Raw genomic sequence first — 13,097 nt, 5'->3', positions numbered from 1 at the left:
ATCTGTCTGTATCTCTGTCTGTATCTCTCTCTCTGTCTGTATCTCTGTCTGTATCTGTATCTCTCCCCGTCAGCCTTAGGAATGTGCTACATCAGAGTATAATAATCCTTTACTACCCTGCATCCTGGGAATGACTGTAGGATTAACGGGGGTGTACAGACTATTGGGGGGGGCGGGGGAGGGGGGACTAGCCAATCAGCTACTGTACTGCTGGGGTACAAAACCCCACCCCAGCTATCCCCTCCACACACACACACACACACACACACACACCCCTGCCCCGTACACAGGGGGTCCTGAATATAAGCAACAAAATGGCAGAGGCTAAAGGGATGGTGGAGGGGGGGAATTAAGGGCCAAGCCTCTTATCAGCACCCCCCCCCCCCCACTTAGACCCACTTTCTGCATGGTTGCCCTAGCAACAGCAAAGTCAGTTTAAACAGATCTAAAAATATGGTTCAACTGAGGCTTCAGATCACATGTGAATACAACTACAGATCACATGTGAAGCCACACCATTTCTACCTTGACCCCCCGCGCTACAGCCAAGGTATCAGACTGATCCCACATGGATCACTCTCCTGCACGTTTTATAATCATATTCATATGTGACCTACATTGTGTTGATTCTACAGGGGCTACAAACACACATTTTTGCTATGCTGGCTGAAAAAAGTATTAAGTGGCTTTGAAGTGGTGGTTTTCCCCTCCTGGCTTGCCGTAGCATGTATAATGTGATGTTCTGACTCAGACTGGGAGCCAAAGTGGGGCAGCGAGGATTCATTTAACTTCCCTAGTGTGGGCGAGAGGGAGTTATGTTGTAACACTGACATCGAAACTCTGCTATGGGATATTCAGGGGAACACACGCGCACACACACACACACACACACACACACACTAATCAATGGTAATTATGCCAATTACATTCAGGATTTTCTTGGATGCGTCCTACTGTATTATTACTGACATCAAAGGACAGAGGAGCTGGTTTCACACACACACACACACACACACGCTACTGCCCCAGAATCAGCTGCTTCACTGGCTTTGCTGTTCTAATGGGAAGACTCATTTAATCTCACAGTCTAATTAAGGCTTTCTAAAGCCAGCAAATGAGCCTCTCAAACGTGTTGTGCTGAACTTTAATCACGCGCACACACACGCACACGCACACGCACACACACACAGGCTGTCAGACGTCTCTGCCTGTTTACCTCGACTGTTTCCAGGGTTGTGAGTTATTGATGAGAAATGAACAACAATAAAGCAGCACCAGCACCATTCTGTCAGCAGGGAGGAGGACAGCAGGTGTCAGCCCCGCGGCATGATGGGACGTGTCAGGGACACCCCTTGCCTGCTGTCTGGAGAGAGAGGAGGGATGGAGGGAGGGAGGAAGAGAGGAGGAAGAGAGGAGGGATAGAGGGAGGGAGGAAGAGAGGAGGGATGGAGGGAGGGAGGAAGAGAGGAGGGATAGAGGGAGGGAGGAAGAGAGGGAGGGAGGAAGAGAGAGAGGAAGAGAGGAGGGATGGAGGGAGGGAGGAAGAGAGGAAGAGAGGAGGGATGGAGGGAGGGAGGAAGAGAGGGAGGGAGGAAGAGAGGAGGGATAGAGGGAGGGAGGAAGAGAGGAGGAAGAGAGGAGGGATAGAGGGAGGGAGGAAGAGAGGAGGGATAGAGGGAGGGAGGAAGAGAGGGAGGGAGGAAGAGAGAGAGGAAGAGAGGAGGGATGGAGGGAGGGAGGAAGAGAGGAAGAGAGGAGGGATGGAGGGAGGGAGGAAGAGAGGGAGGGAGGAAGAGAGGAGGGATAGAGGGAGGGAGGAAGAGAGGAGGGATGGAGGAAGAGAGGGAGGGAGGAAGAGAGGAGGGATAGAGGGAGGGAGGAAGAGAGAGGAAGAGAGGGAGGGAGGAAGAGAGGAGGGATAGAGGGAGGGAGGAAGAGAGAGGAAGAGAGGAGGGATAGAGGGAGGGAGGAAGAGAGAGGAGGGGTAGAGGGAGAGAGAGAGAGGATCTGTTCCTCACATTAGACTGAAGAGGGGGAGGAAAAAGAGAGGAAAACTGAAAATGGATGTAAGACAACTGACTAGCAGCCCTTTAACCTGACTAGCAGCCCTTTAAACTAACTAGCAGCCCTTTAACCTGACTAGCAGCCCTTTAACCTGACTAGCAGCCCTTTAAACTAACTAGCAGCCCTTTAAACTAACTAGCAGCCCTTTAACCTGCTGTTTGAATAATGGGTTGGGAGGCAAGACTGACTATATGGAATGTGCTTTGAGATTGTACAAATGAAAAGCGCTTTACACATAAAATGTATTATTATTATTGTTATTATTAACTTGTTATTAAATTATTATTGTTAACTTGTTCAACATCTAACTGCATTACTAATGTATGATCAGAGGTTCTGAAGACGCCCAATTTGAGGTGTGTGTGTGTGTGTGTGTGTGTGTGTGTGTGTGTGTGTGTGTGTGTGATTACAGCGGTTGAGCCCTGCACATTGACATCGCCTTGCCTCGATCATCCAATCAGATCCGACCGCCACACCACCGCTTAACCCTCCTACAGTGTGTATACAAACACCACATCTAACCCTCCTACAGTGTGTATACAAACACCACATCTAACCCTCCTACAGTGTGTATACAAACACCACATCTAACCCTCCTACAGTGTGTATACAAACACCACATCTATCCCTCCTACAGTGTGTATACAAACACCACATCTATCTCTCCTACAGTGTGTATACAAACACCACATCTAACCCTCCTACAGTGTGTATACAAACACCACATCTATCCATCAAAAGACTGTCTACAAGAGATTCATATTGTGAAACCATCATTCATTGAGCAAAAAATCCCAAAGTCCTGTTACATAATCTGTGTGTGTGTGTGGGGGGGGGGGGGGGGGGGGGCAGGGGAGATAGGAGTTTACCTCTGAGCCCTCCTGACACCTTCCCTGCTCCAAACCCCTGACCTCTGACCTCTTCACACAGCTCTGAGAAACTCCTCTCCATAGCCTTGACCTCTGACCTCTGAAGATCTGATGATGATGATGATGATGATGGCAGGTTGTCGTTGGTTGTAGAAGGTGTTGAACAGGACGAGGAAGGATCAGTTGAACAGCCGTCTCTGAGAAGGTCGATCGATCTTGAAGCGGCGGCCATGTTTGTGGACACAGAAACCCTGCCTGTTGGTTCAGCTGTTCAACCAGAGCAGGACCCATACTAGCCAGGACAGGTTTCCAACAACAGGACCCATACTAGCCAGGACAGGTTTCCCAACAACAACAGGACCATCGCTGGCAGTAAAACCAGGATCTCTCTTAAACCAGCGTTTTTAAATCAACCCTTTCACAGAACCGTAGTAGGAACGTTTCACATCCACACAGCACATCAAAGACAGGCAGAGGCCGGAGTCACGTGACTGGAGTCACCTTCGACAGGACGTGCATCTACATGCCTCAGGATCATCACACTGCAGAACACGCAGACGGACCCCAAACATACCCGAGGACAGGATACCGCAGCGGCCCACACACTCTGCATTCACAACACACAGCTGTAGTTCCCATGACCCCCTCATCACTGAGGAACGGGAGGAAGGTGTACAGACTGCAGAGGGGGCGCAGGCAGGAGGGGGGGGGGGGGGGGGGGGGCACAAAACATGCGACATGCAGAAGATGCTTGGAGCAGTCATACAACTTCTGTACTTCATGAAGGAAAATAGAACTGGTCACATGACCGGTTACTGTCTGCATAGATATTAATCATATATGCTTCATTAAACACCAGCAGAATACACTACATCATAGAAATACCGCTGTAAACAACTAGCTTCACCTACAGGAAGTAAAAGCCATCACACCTGTCAAGAGATCTGAGGAGAAAATGACCTCACGAGAGAGAGGGGGATTCAATCTTACATGTGGGGGGAGGGGGTGAGGTTAAAAAGCTACCAATGGGGGGGGGGGGGGGGGGCATGCAGGTGGTGGGAGAGGAGAGACAAGCGAAGGAAGGAGGAGTCACCTTGGTCAGCAGGTGAGAGGGCTTTCCTGCTATATTTTTCAGAATCAGGGAGGTTTCCCTGTCCAGATAGGAGTGCTTGGTGCAGAAAAGGAGAGAGGGGGAGAGGGAGAGGGGAGGAGAAGAAAGAAAGAAAGAAAGAAAGAAAGAACGTCAGTGAAATCATAGTCAGTGAATGAATTGTGCATTATTAACAATCTGTGGTGTGGAAGCATAGTAGAAGAATCAAGGGGGTGATCGTGGAGGAAATCCAGAATGACGTTGAACCGAATCTGAACATAGAGAATTGATTGCACAGCAATGAGATGCACCCCTTCTTCATCAAAAACAGATCTGAGTTAATGTGGAAAAAACAATCTTTGTCTAACAGATGCTATTATACAGGGGGTTTGTTCCAGAAAGCTGCATAAATGAGTTAGCCTGAAACTGCCCTTAAACATTCTGAAAATAATCATATTTTCAAGTGTATAAAGAAAGAAAGTTGGTGTAATTGACAGAGTTGTGCGCACACACACACAGGCTAATTGAATGGCCCTGCGTCCTGGAATAGGCTCCAATGAGCGACCTAGTCTTGGCATAATTCACAGACATGACCAGAACAACATGGTGTGGCAGAGGGGCCATCCAGACTGGACCTGCTCCATTATTCATGGACCTGCTGTGCCACTCACCCGAGGAGCACACACACACACACACACACACACACACACACACACACACACACACACACACACAGTAACAAATGTTGGGCCAGTCACCGTCATGGCCATTATGAAACCCTCATGTTAATAAAGGGATCAGTGGAATATAGGTCAGTAGAAATGCAATTAGATTTGGCCGTTCACAACTACACACAGATATCAATGTTACGTCATCTCATTTCCCACCAAGCCTCATTATATTGTATGCTGCAACAGACAGTCACAGCACAGACAGATTACTGCTGCATCATTTAAGCCATAATCAAGGTGCTGTCTGTCTGTCTGTCTGTCAGAATGAGGCCATCTCCGTTAGGGGACAGTAAGCCTGTGAGTGAGTACGGGGGGGGGGGGGAGTTAAACACACACTACTTGAGGAGCCTGAGAGGCAGAAGGGAGGCTGGTGGGTCTCAATAGATAACTCTCTTAGCAACCGGCAGCTGTCAATCAGGCCTCTCTCGTCTTGACAACCAGCGGCTGTCAATCAGGGCTGTCCTGTCTTAGCAACCAGTAGCTGTCAATCAGAGTGCAATTAAGATCCAATGTGTGGACTGTAGATTGACTTGGCAGAGACAGTTGAGTCATGGTGATTTACTCTAGTAAACCAAGGCCTACATGTGGACTGTCAGTGCACACATCAAGCCATGCCATTTCATATGCACAATTCTTATTTATTCGTCTTTATTCAAGCATTTTTGTAACACAAGCGGTAATTTTAAGCATTCGACACGAGAGAGAGAGACACAGAGAGAGAGAGAGAGAGAGAGAGAGAGAGAGACAGGGAGAGAGAGAGAGAGAGAGAGAGAGAGAGAGACAGGGAGAGAAAGAGAGAGAGAGACAGGGAGAGAAAGAGAGACAGGGAGAGAAAGAGAGAGACAGGGAGAGAAAGAGAGACAGGGAGAGAAAGAGAGAGAGAGAGAGAGAGGGAGAGAGAGAGAGAGAGAGAGAGAGAGAGAGAGAGAGAGAGAGAGAGACAGGGAGAGAGAGAGAGAGAAAGAGAGAGAGAGAGAGAGGGAGACAGGGAGAGAGAGAGAGAGAGAGAGAGACACTCGCTGGACTCCACTCACTCAAAACCGTGAGACGACCAACAGTCCCGTCTAACCTCGCTAAAGTGCCTCCACTCTCTCGTCACAACAACACAACGTGACACCGTGTCGTCTGAAGTTAGGAGAAGGTTCTAGAACGGCCCGCTGCCCAGACAGTTTCTTTTTTTTTCTTCACAGAAATGAAACTTTACATGGATTTAACGAGTCCGGTAGGTCCCCGCGTCTGAACACCGAGTAGCGAAGCTTGACAAAGAGTCCCGCAGGCGCTTCAACGTCCCGAGACAGAAACTCTCTCTCAGAGGAACGCGTTCATGCTAGCTAGCTAGCTTAGCATCTAACTTTTCTGTCAGATTAAATATCACATTTGGGTCAGATTACTGAATGATGGAAAAACAAAATCATCCTTTTGGCCAATATTTTTGGATGTTTAAACGCTAATGCTTTTGGATGTTTATCCGTGTTAGGTTAACGTAATCAAGTCTGGACCGGCAGAAAGCTGCTTTCCGGCCCGGGGCTCGGCTCTGCTCTGCTCTCCTCTCCTCTCCTCTCCTCTCCTCTCCTCTCCTCTCCTCTCCTCTCCTCTCCTCTCCTCTCCTCTGAGGGAGGTAGCTGCTCCAAATCACAGGCTGTGACCTCCCAATAATCTCCACATCTGGTGGCTCCCTCCACCTCCACTACCACACTCTCTCCATCCCTCTCTTCATCCCTCTATCCTCTCTTCATCCCTCTATCCTCTCTTCATCCCTCTATCCTCTCTTCATCCCTCTATCCCTATCGACATCACTCACAATCCGTCTCTCCATCCCACATTCTCCATTCCTCCATCCCTCTCTCCATCCCACATTCTCCATTCCTCCATCCCTCTCTCCATCCCTCTCTCCATCCCACATTCTCCATTCCTCCATCCCTCTCTCCTCCCTCTCTCCATCCCTTACTACCCCTCACTTCATCCCTCGCTCCGCCCACCTCTCTATCCATCTCTCATCCCTCTCTGTCAACCTTCAATCTCTCCATCCCTTCATCCCCAACTCTACCCCTTACTCCATCCACCTCCACCACATCCATCTCTCTCCATCCCTTTCTATACCCTCCCCCCCCCCCCCCCCCCCGAGGCTGCTGGGGGGTCTCTCTCTCTCTCTCTCCCTCCCTCGACAGGCCCGGTTGCAGAGATGAGAAGAACGTGACTAACTGTGGCCCAGTGGGTCTATATTTAGACCCATGGACTGAGGCTGTTAGGGGGGGTGGGGGGGGTGACATGGACTACACTGCAGAGGAGCAGAGTCTACACACACACACACACACACACACACACACACACACACACACAGCCGTAACGAGCCTCGCATGCCAACTCTGCTCTGGGCTCAAGGACTAAGCTCTATTATCACTACTTCTCCTTTCCTCCCTCCCTCTCCCTGCCTCCCTCCCTCCCCCCTCCCTCCCTCCCTCCCTGCCTCTCCCTCCCTGCCTGCCTCCCTCCCCCTCCCTCCCTCCCTCCCTGCCTGCCTCCCTCCCCCTCCCTCCCTCCCTGCCTCTCCCTCCCTCCCTCTCCGCCTCCCTGCCTCCCTCCCCCTCCCTCCCTGCCTCCCTCCCTCCCTCTCCCTGCCTCCCAGCTGTGGAAGGGGAGAGTACAGTTTTTCCTATGACTGCAGTTACATGATCATCCCCTTATTTGGGAACGGGGATAATGGAGCGAGAACTCAAGTTAATCCCCCATGAGTCTCCACCTGCGTCTAATGACTCTGGCCTTTAGAACTCAGCTGGAAGCCCAGACCTGACGGCCTTCTGAGTGACCTGACGGCCTTCTGAGTGACCCGGCGTGACCCGGCGTCCGGGGGGGGGGGGAGGGGGGGAGGACAGAGGCCATCACTGAGTCCTGCCTGTATCGCTACGGACGGACAAAAACATCTCTAAGGGCTTAACCCACCAACTGCCAAAGAGTTCCGGAACACTCACCCCCTAGAGTGCCAAGTGTTTTATGTGGTGTTTACCTAGCAACAACACTCTGATTGGCTCAAAAATTATTTATGGAATTTCTGGTGAATAAAGTCACCCTTGGCACTCTAGAATGTGGACGATTTGGCTGACTTTATTCACCCTCGGCCCTGAATGAGATAACAGTTGTTATGTCTGTGTGAGTGGATAGTAGGAGGTGGGGGTTGGGGAGGGGGGGTACCTCGGTGCTGCCCTGGCCCTGATTGGTCCCCAGCGGCGGGGGTTGGGCCGGCGGCTGCTCGTCCTGCTCGGGCCTCAGAACGCTGTCCAGCGAGTCCATGCTGGAGGCCGACGCCCCCGAGTTGACGGAGGAGCGCGAGGAGGAGTGGCCTATGGAGCGCAGCGCCTCGTGTTCGCTGACCGTGCCCACCGAGCCCGTCCGGCGGTGCTGGCGGTGGGCGTGGGCTGAGGCGGGCCTCCGCAGGGTGGCCGAGGTGTAGGAGGAGGAGGAGGTGGAGGTGGAGGAGGAGGCCAGGGAGTGGGAGCTCTGGCGGGCCGCCTCGTCCATGCTGAGGGACGCCTGCTCCAGCTGGGCCGTGATGTCGTCCAGGGAGAAGTTGGAGGCCAGGGCCCGGTGTCCGAGGCTGCCGGCGCCCCTCACGGTGGAGGCCGGCGAGGCCCGGGTGCTGCTGCTGGTGCTGCCCCCACTGCTGGTGCCCCCGCTGCTCACCGCCGCGTGCTTGGCGCTGACGCTGCTGCTGCGCCCGGCCGGGGGCTTCTGGCGGACTTTGGGCTCGCCGGGGACGCCCAGCCGGGCCATGGTGCTGTTGGGCTTGCCCACAGTGCTGAGCTCCTGTTCTATGGAGCACAGGTCCGCCATCAGGGCGTCCAGGTCCACAGAGTCTCCGCCCTGGTTCAGAGCCTCTGGAACAGAACCAGAACAACACAGTCTGTCAGTCTGGGAGAGGATAATACAACCATAATACAACCATAACTACAACAATAATAAAACCTTAATACAACCATAACTACAACAATAATACAACCATAACTACAACAATAATACAACCATACCTACAACAATAATACAACCATAACTACAGACTCCATGACTGAATATCAACCATATCTACAGCTGAATAAAGAGAACAGGCTGACTGTTGATGTTGTATAGAGAAGGGACATGGGGTAACAGTACTGACATTGATGTGTATGGGGTAACAGTACTGACATTGATGTGTATGGGGTAATGGTAATGAGTACTGTCTCAGGGTGTAATGGTATTGTATTTAGAGTAACAGTGATGACCGTGTGGTGTAATGGTATTATATTTAGAGTAACAGTGATGACCATGTGGTGTAATGGTATTATATTTAGAGTAACGGTGTTGATCGTGTGGTGTAATGGTATTGTATTTAGAGTAACGGTGTTGATCGTGTGGTGTAATGGTATTGTATTTAGAGTAACAGTGTTGATCGTGTGGTGTAATGGTATTGTATTTGGGGTAACGGTGTTGATCGTGTGGTGTAATAGTACTAACCGTTGATGTTGTAGATGGAGAAGCGGTAGGAGAAGTTAGCCATGTTGGTCTCCTGTCTCAGAGGGGCTTTCTGGGCTTTCTCTGGTTTCCCATCATCCAGACTCTACAGGAGACAGACAGACAGACAGACAGACAGGCTCAGATTACACAACCAAACACCAGGAATGACGGCCAACATGAAGCGGAACAAAATCAGTACTACAGGAACAGTATAGGCCCATCTCCTCATCCCCCAGGGCTGCAGCGCGCTGACCTGGGTCAGTTTGTCCAGCTCCCCCAGCCAGGCTCCAAACATCTGGTCCAAGTCCTGGTCCTCCTTGTCGCTGTCGTCCTCCTCCGCTGCATGGTCCAGCTCCTCATCAGATAGCTGCTCCATCTGAAACACACACACACACACACACACACACACACACAGTAACGTTAGTCCACTGGTGCATGCACACAAATGTGTCCACTGACACACACACACTGCAGCTGGACAACCGTGTCTGTCCCTTTCATTGAGCTCCAGCTGGCCCTGCTGGATGGATGTGTGTGTGTGTGTTTGGTGACATGCGGGTCAGCCCTGGGGCAAACCCACCTGAGCGCTGCACACCTGGCCACAGACGTTACCTGACCTCTTAATGATATTAACACACCTGTTCATCAATCAACTCAACCCAGACTTCCTTTCATCCCTTTCAAACACATCATCATATTTCCTGCAGAGTGACACACAATCACACATGGAGAGGTTTCAGTGGCGTGGTCTGTCTACTGCAGAGGCAGTGAGTTGTAATCTTGTATCGCCCTCTAGTGGCCGTTTTGATCCTTCTCACGGGAGCAGCAGAGCATTGGCTACATCAAAGCCGTGCTTAATGAGCAGCGTAGGAGGCGGGGCACCTTCTGAATAATGGAGTGGTTATGGAATGTCAGGGAAACATGTCAACACACTTTGAAGTGTGACGGCTGACGGCTAAATGATTAACGACAAGGATGGCGTGGCGTCAGATGGAAAGCTGCGAGTGTGTGTGTGTGTGTGTGTGTGTGTGTGTGTGTGTGATCTGCAAATACTGTCACGATTCCAGAAAAAAACTGTCTTTGAGATCCAGCAGCAAGTGTTTAAAATCTTCATCATCATCATCTTTATCATCATTATCATCTCCAGTCTTCAAGGGTTTTGGTTTCTCTCTGTGTAAACAGAGCATGATCACTACACTAACAAATACAGCCATTACTCTGTCAGACAGATCCATCATCGCACCACAGCAGAACATCACCCCAGGACTCCTACTGAAAGATCCAGAGAAAACATCAAAACAAACACATCATGATGCTGTTGATTACGTGACCAAGATAAACTCAAAACACAGCAGCCGATTCAATCCAACGGTAAAACATACAGTGAGTATTGGAAGGCTCTGACTAAGCTGTAATCCTCTTTAAATTCCTGAAAAATGATTTTTCGTGCGGGTCGACCCCCTCCCCCCCAGCCTGGTAGTGGTGGTCGTGACGTGGGTCTTGTGGTAGGAATGTACCGGGCTGTGTGCCCCCCTTATGTGGGGGTGGGGGGGGGTTTAGGGGTTTTGGCTATCTGTACTTTGTTGTATGATAGATAAAGTGAATTTGAAGGAACTGAATGGTTCCTGTAAGTGTGTTGTACTGTAGATTGTGTATCTCCCTATGGTACAGGGGTGCTGGGGGGACAGGACTGGGATTGTGTATCTCCCTATGGTACAGGGGTGCTGGGGGGCCAGGACTGGGATTGTGTATCTCCCTATGGTTACAGGGGTGCTGGGGGGACAAGACTGGGATTGTGTATCTCCCTATGGTACAGGGGTGCTGGGGGGACAGGACTGGGATTGTGTATCTCCCTATGGTACAGGGGTGCTGGGGGGCCATGACTGGGATTGTGTATCTCCCTATGGTACAGGGGTTCTGGGGGGGCCAGGAACAGCCAGATGTCTCGCTGATGAGTGATGAGCTCTACACAGGAAGGCCACTGGGGTCCCTGTTTCATCATGGTGTGAATGTAGACACAGACAGACAGACAGACAGACAGACAGACAGACACACACACACACACAAACAGGCCAGAGTGGGATTAGGAGGCTGGGTACAGGGCTGAGAGATGTGGACCAAACATGTAACACTAAAGTCATTCCCCCTTGGACAACTAGCCTGAGATAGCTACTGTTAGCTAGCTAGCCTTAGATAGCTACTGTTCTCCATGTACTGCATCTCCCCTCCACGCCCCCCACCCCAGGCCCTCCCTGTCCACGCCCCCCACCCCAGGCCCACCCCTGTCCTGCCTCTGTTCTTCCCTAGCCTATTCCTGGAGAGCTGTGTGTTGTGCTCCCCTCCCTACTCCCTAGAGAGTGAAAAGAACACACCAGCAGGGCGATTACAGGCCAGCGTTTCAGGGAGCAGCGCTACAATTAGCTTCCTGTGGTTAGCAGGCCTGTGATTTGCTCTGAGGCTGAGGGCTGACGGCTAGGGCTGGGGGTGGTGGGGTGGGGTGGGGTGGGGGGGTGAAGGAAGAGGGTTGTTCTAGTTTGGGCTGGGACCTCGGGAGGCTGTGTGTGGAGAACATAAAGTCCACATGTTGCCCAAACACCCCGCCTGCTGCAGGTGTCTGTTTCCCTATTACTGTACACACACCACATCACTAAACACCAGAGGGAACAGTTACACCGGCTCAGCCTCGGCAGAACTTCTATCCCTTTTAAATCACCGCAGGATGCGTCTCTGTAAGAGCAGGTCTGAGATCAGGGGGAGCTTGGAGACCATGTGCACGGTGCACAGGCCCAGCAGAGCACAGGCCCAGCAGAGCAGGGAGCTGTTTCCCATCAGACAGCAAACACGCTCCTCTCTGGTTTCTCATGTCCAACCCGGCGGAGGCGTAATGCCTTTGTTATGAGTGGTGTGCTGCAAATGGCCCAACGGTAATTACTCTGCTGTCAGAGTTACACTCCTGCTGCCTGTCTCAAAACATGCAATTTTCTCTACCCTCACCCACTCCTCTCCTCTCCTCTCCTCTCCTCCATCCAAAATCCCAAACACCCCTCTCTCCATCTTCTCCGTAAAAAAACGACTCCCTAGTTATGAGTGAAAGTAGGGAACTTGATGCTGATGTTCATACGGAGCTCCTAACAGTGCTTCACTGAGCTCTCCTAACAGTGCTTCACTCACGCTGACGTCTCCCCATTCCCTGTCATAATAATTGCAGAGCAAACACTCAGATATGTGGCCTGTTATTATCATTACACCAAGTCAGAGCTAAACTACCAGCCTGACTCGGGGAACAAACACAGCAAAGACATTAGCCAACATCTAACTCGTCCTCCAGCCTGTTGCTGCTACCAGATTACCCATCAAACATCTGGAAAGGAGATCATAACAACGGCATTGCTGAAAGCAACGAGGGGTGTGCGCGCGCGAACAACATCTAATGTGTGAACAATCTTAGTTGCCAGGCAGTTTTACTCACTCACAAAACCCTCTCAATAGAAAATGCATGGGGAGGTGGGGGTCGTATTGACAGATTTGGCGAGTGTTCAATTCAACGACTTCTCCAAGATGCAGAGTTTGCGCTGAGAAAACAAATGCGGCTGAGTTATTGAGCGGCCATGTTTGCGTGTCCAGAAGCTGAAGGGCTGCTGAGGGAGGAGGAGGACAGGATCTGAACAGGAAATGTCCAGGATGTATTGGATTCTTCTTCTCCCCCGTGACCGGTTACGCAAGCGACTCCAGCTGTCCCTCAAGATGGGGCAGCGCCACAGAAACAACAAGGGGGAGGGGCTTCAGGCTAACCACAACATCACCGCAGAAACAACAGAGAAGGGATGGGGGGTGAAAACCTGACGGAGACCCACC

The 13,097-nt window shown here is 51.2% G+C and overlaps 1 protein-coding gene across 1 annotated transcript in view; it reads right to left on the bottom strand.

Moving 5' to 3' along the window:
• Window positions 1-13,097, bottom strand: part of raph1a (Ras association (RalGDS/AF-6) and pleckstrin homology domains 1a) — a 65,980-nt gene that overhangs the window by 19,359 nt on the left and 33,524 nt on the right. The window contains 4 exon segments of the mRNA XM_083682220.1: window positions 4,027-4,101; window positions 7,944-8,626; window positions 9,243-9,345; window positions 9,496-9,618. Coding sequence (XP_083538346.1) covers window positions 4,027-4,101; window positions 7,944-8,626; window positions 9,243-9,345; window positions 9,496-9,618 — 984 coding nt within the window.

Source organism: Argentina silus, assembly GCF_951799395.1.
Source record: "Argentina silus genome assembly, chromosome: 12".
Classification (NCBI taxonomy): Eukaryota; Metazoa; Chordata; class Actinopteri; order Argentiniformes; family Argentinidae; genus Argentina; species Argentina silus.
This window is presented reverse-complemented; position numbering and strand designations above follow the sequence as displayed.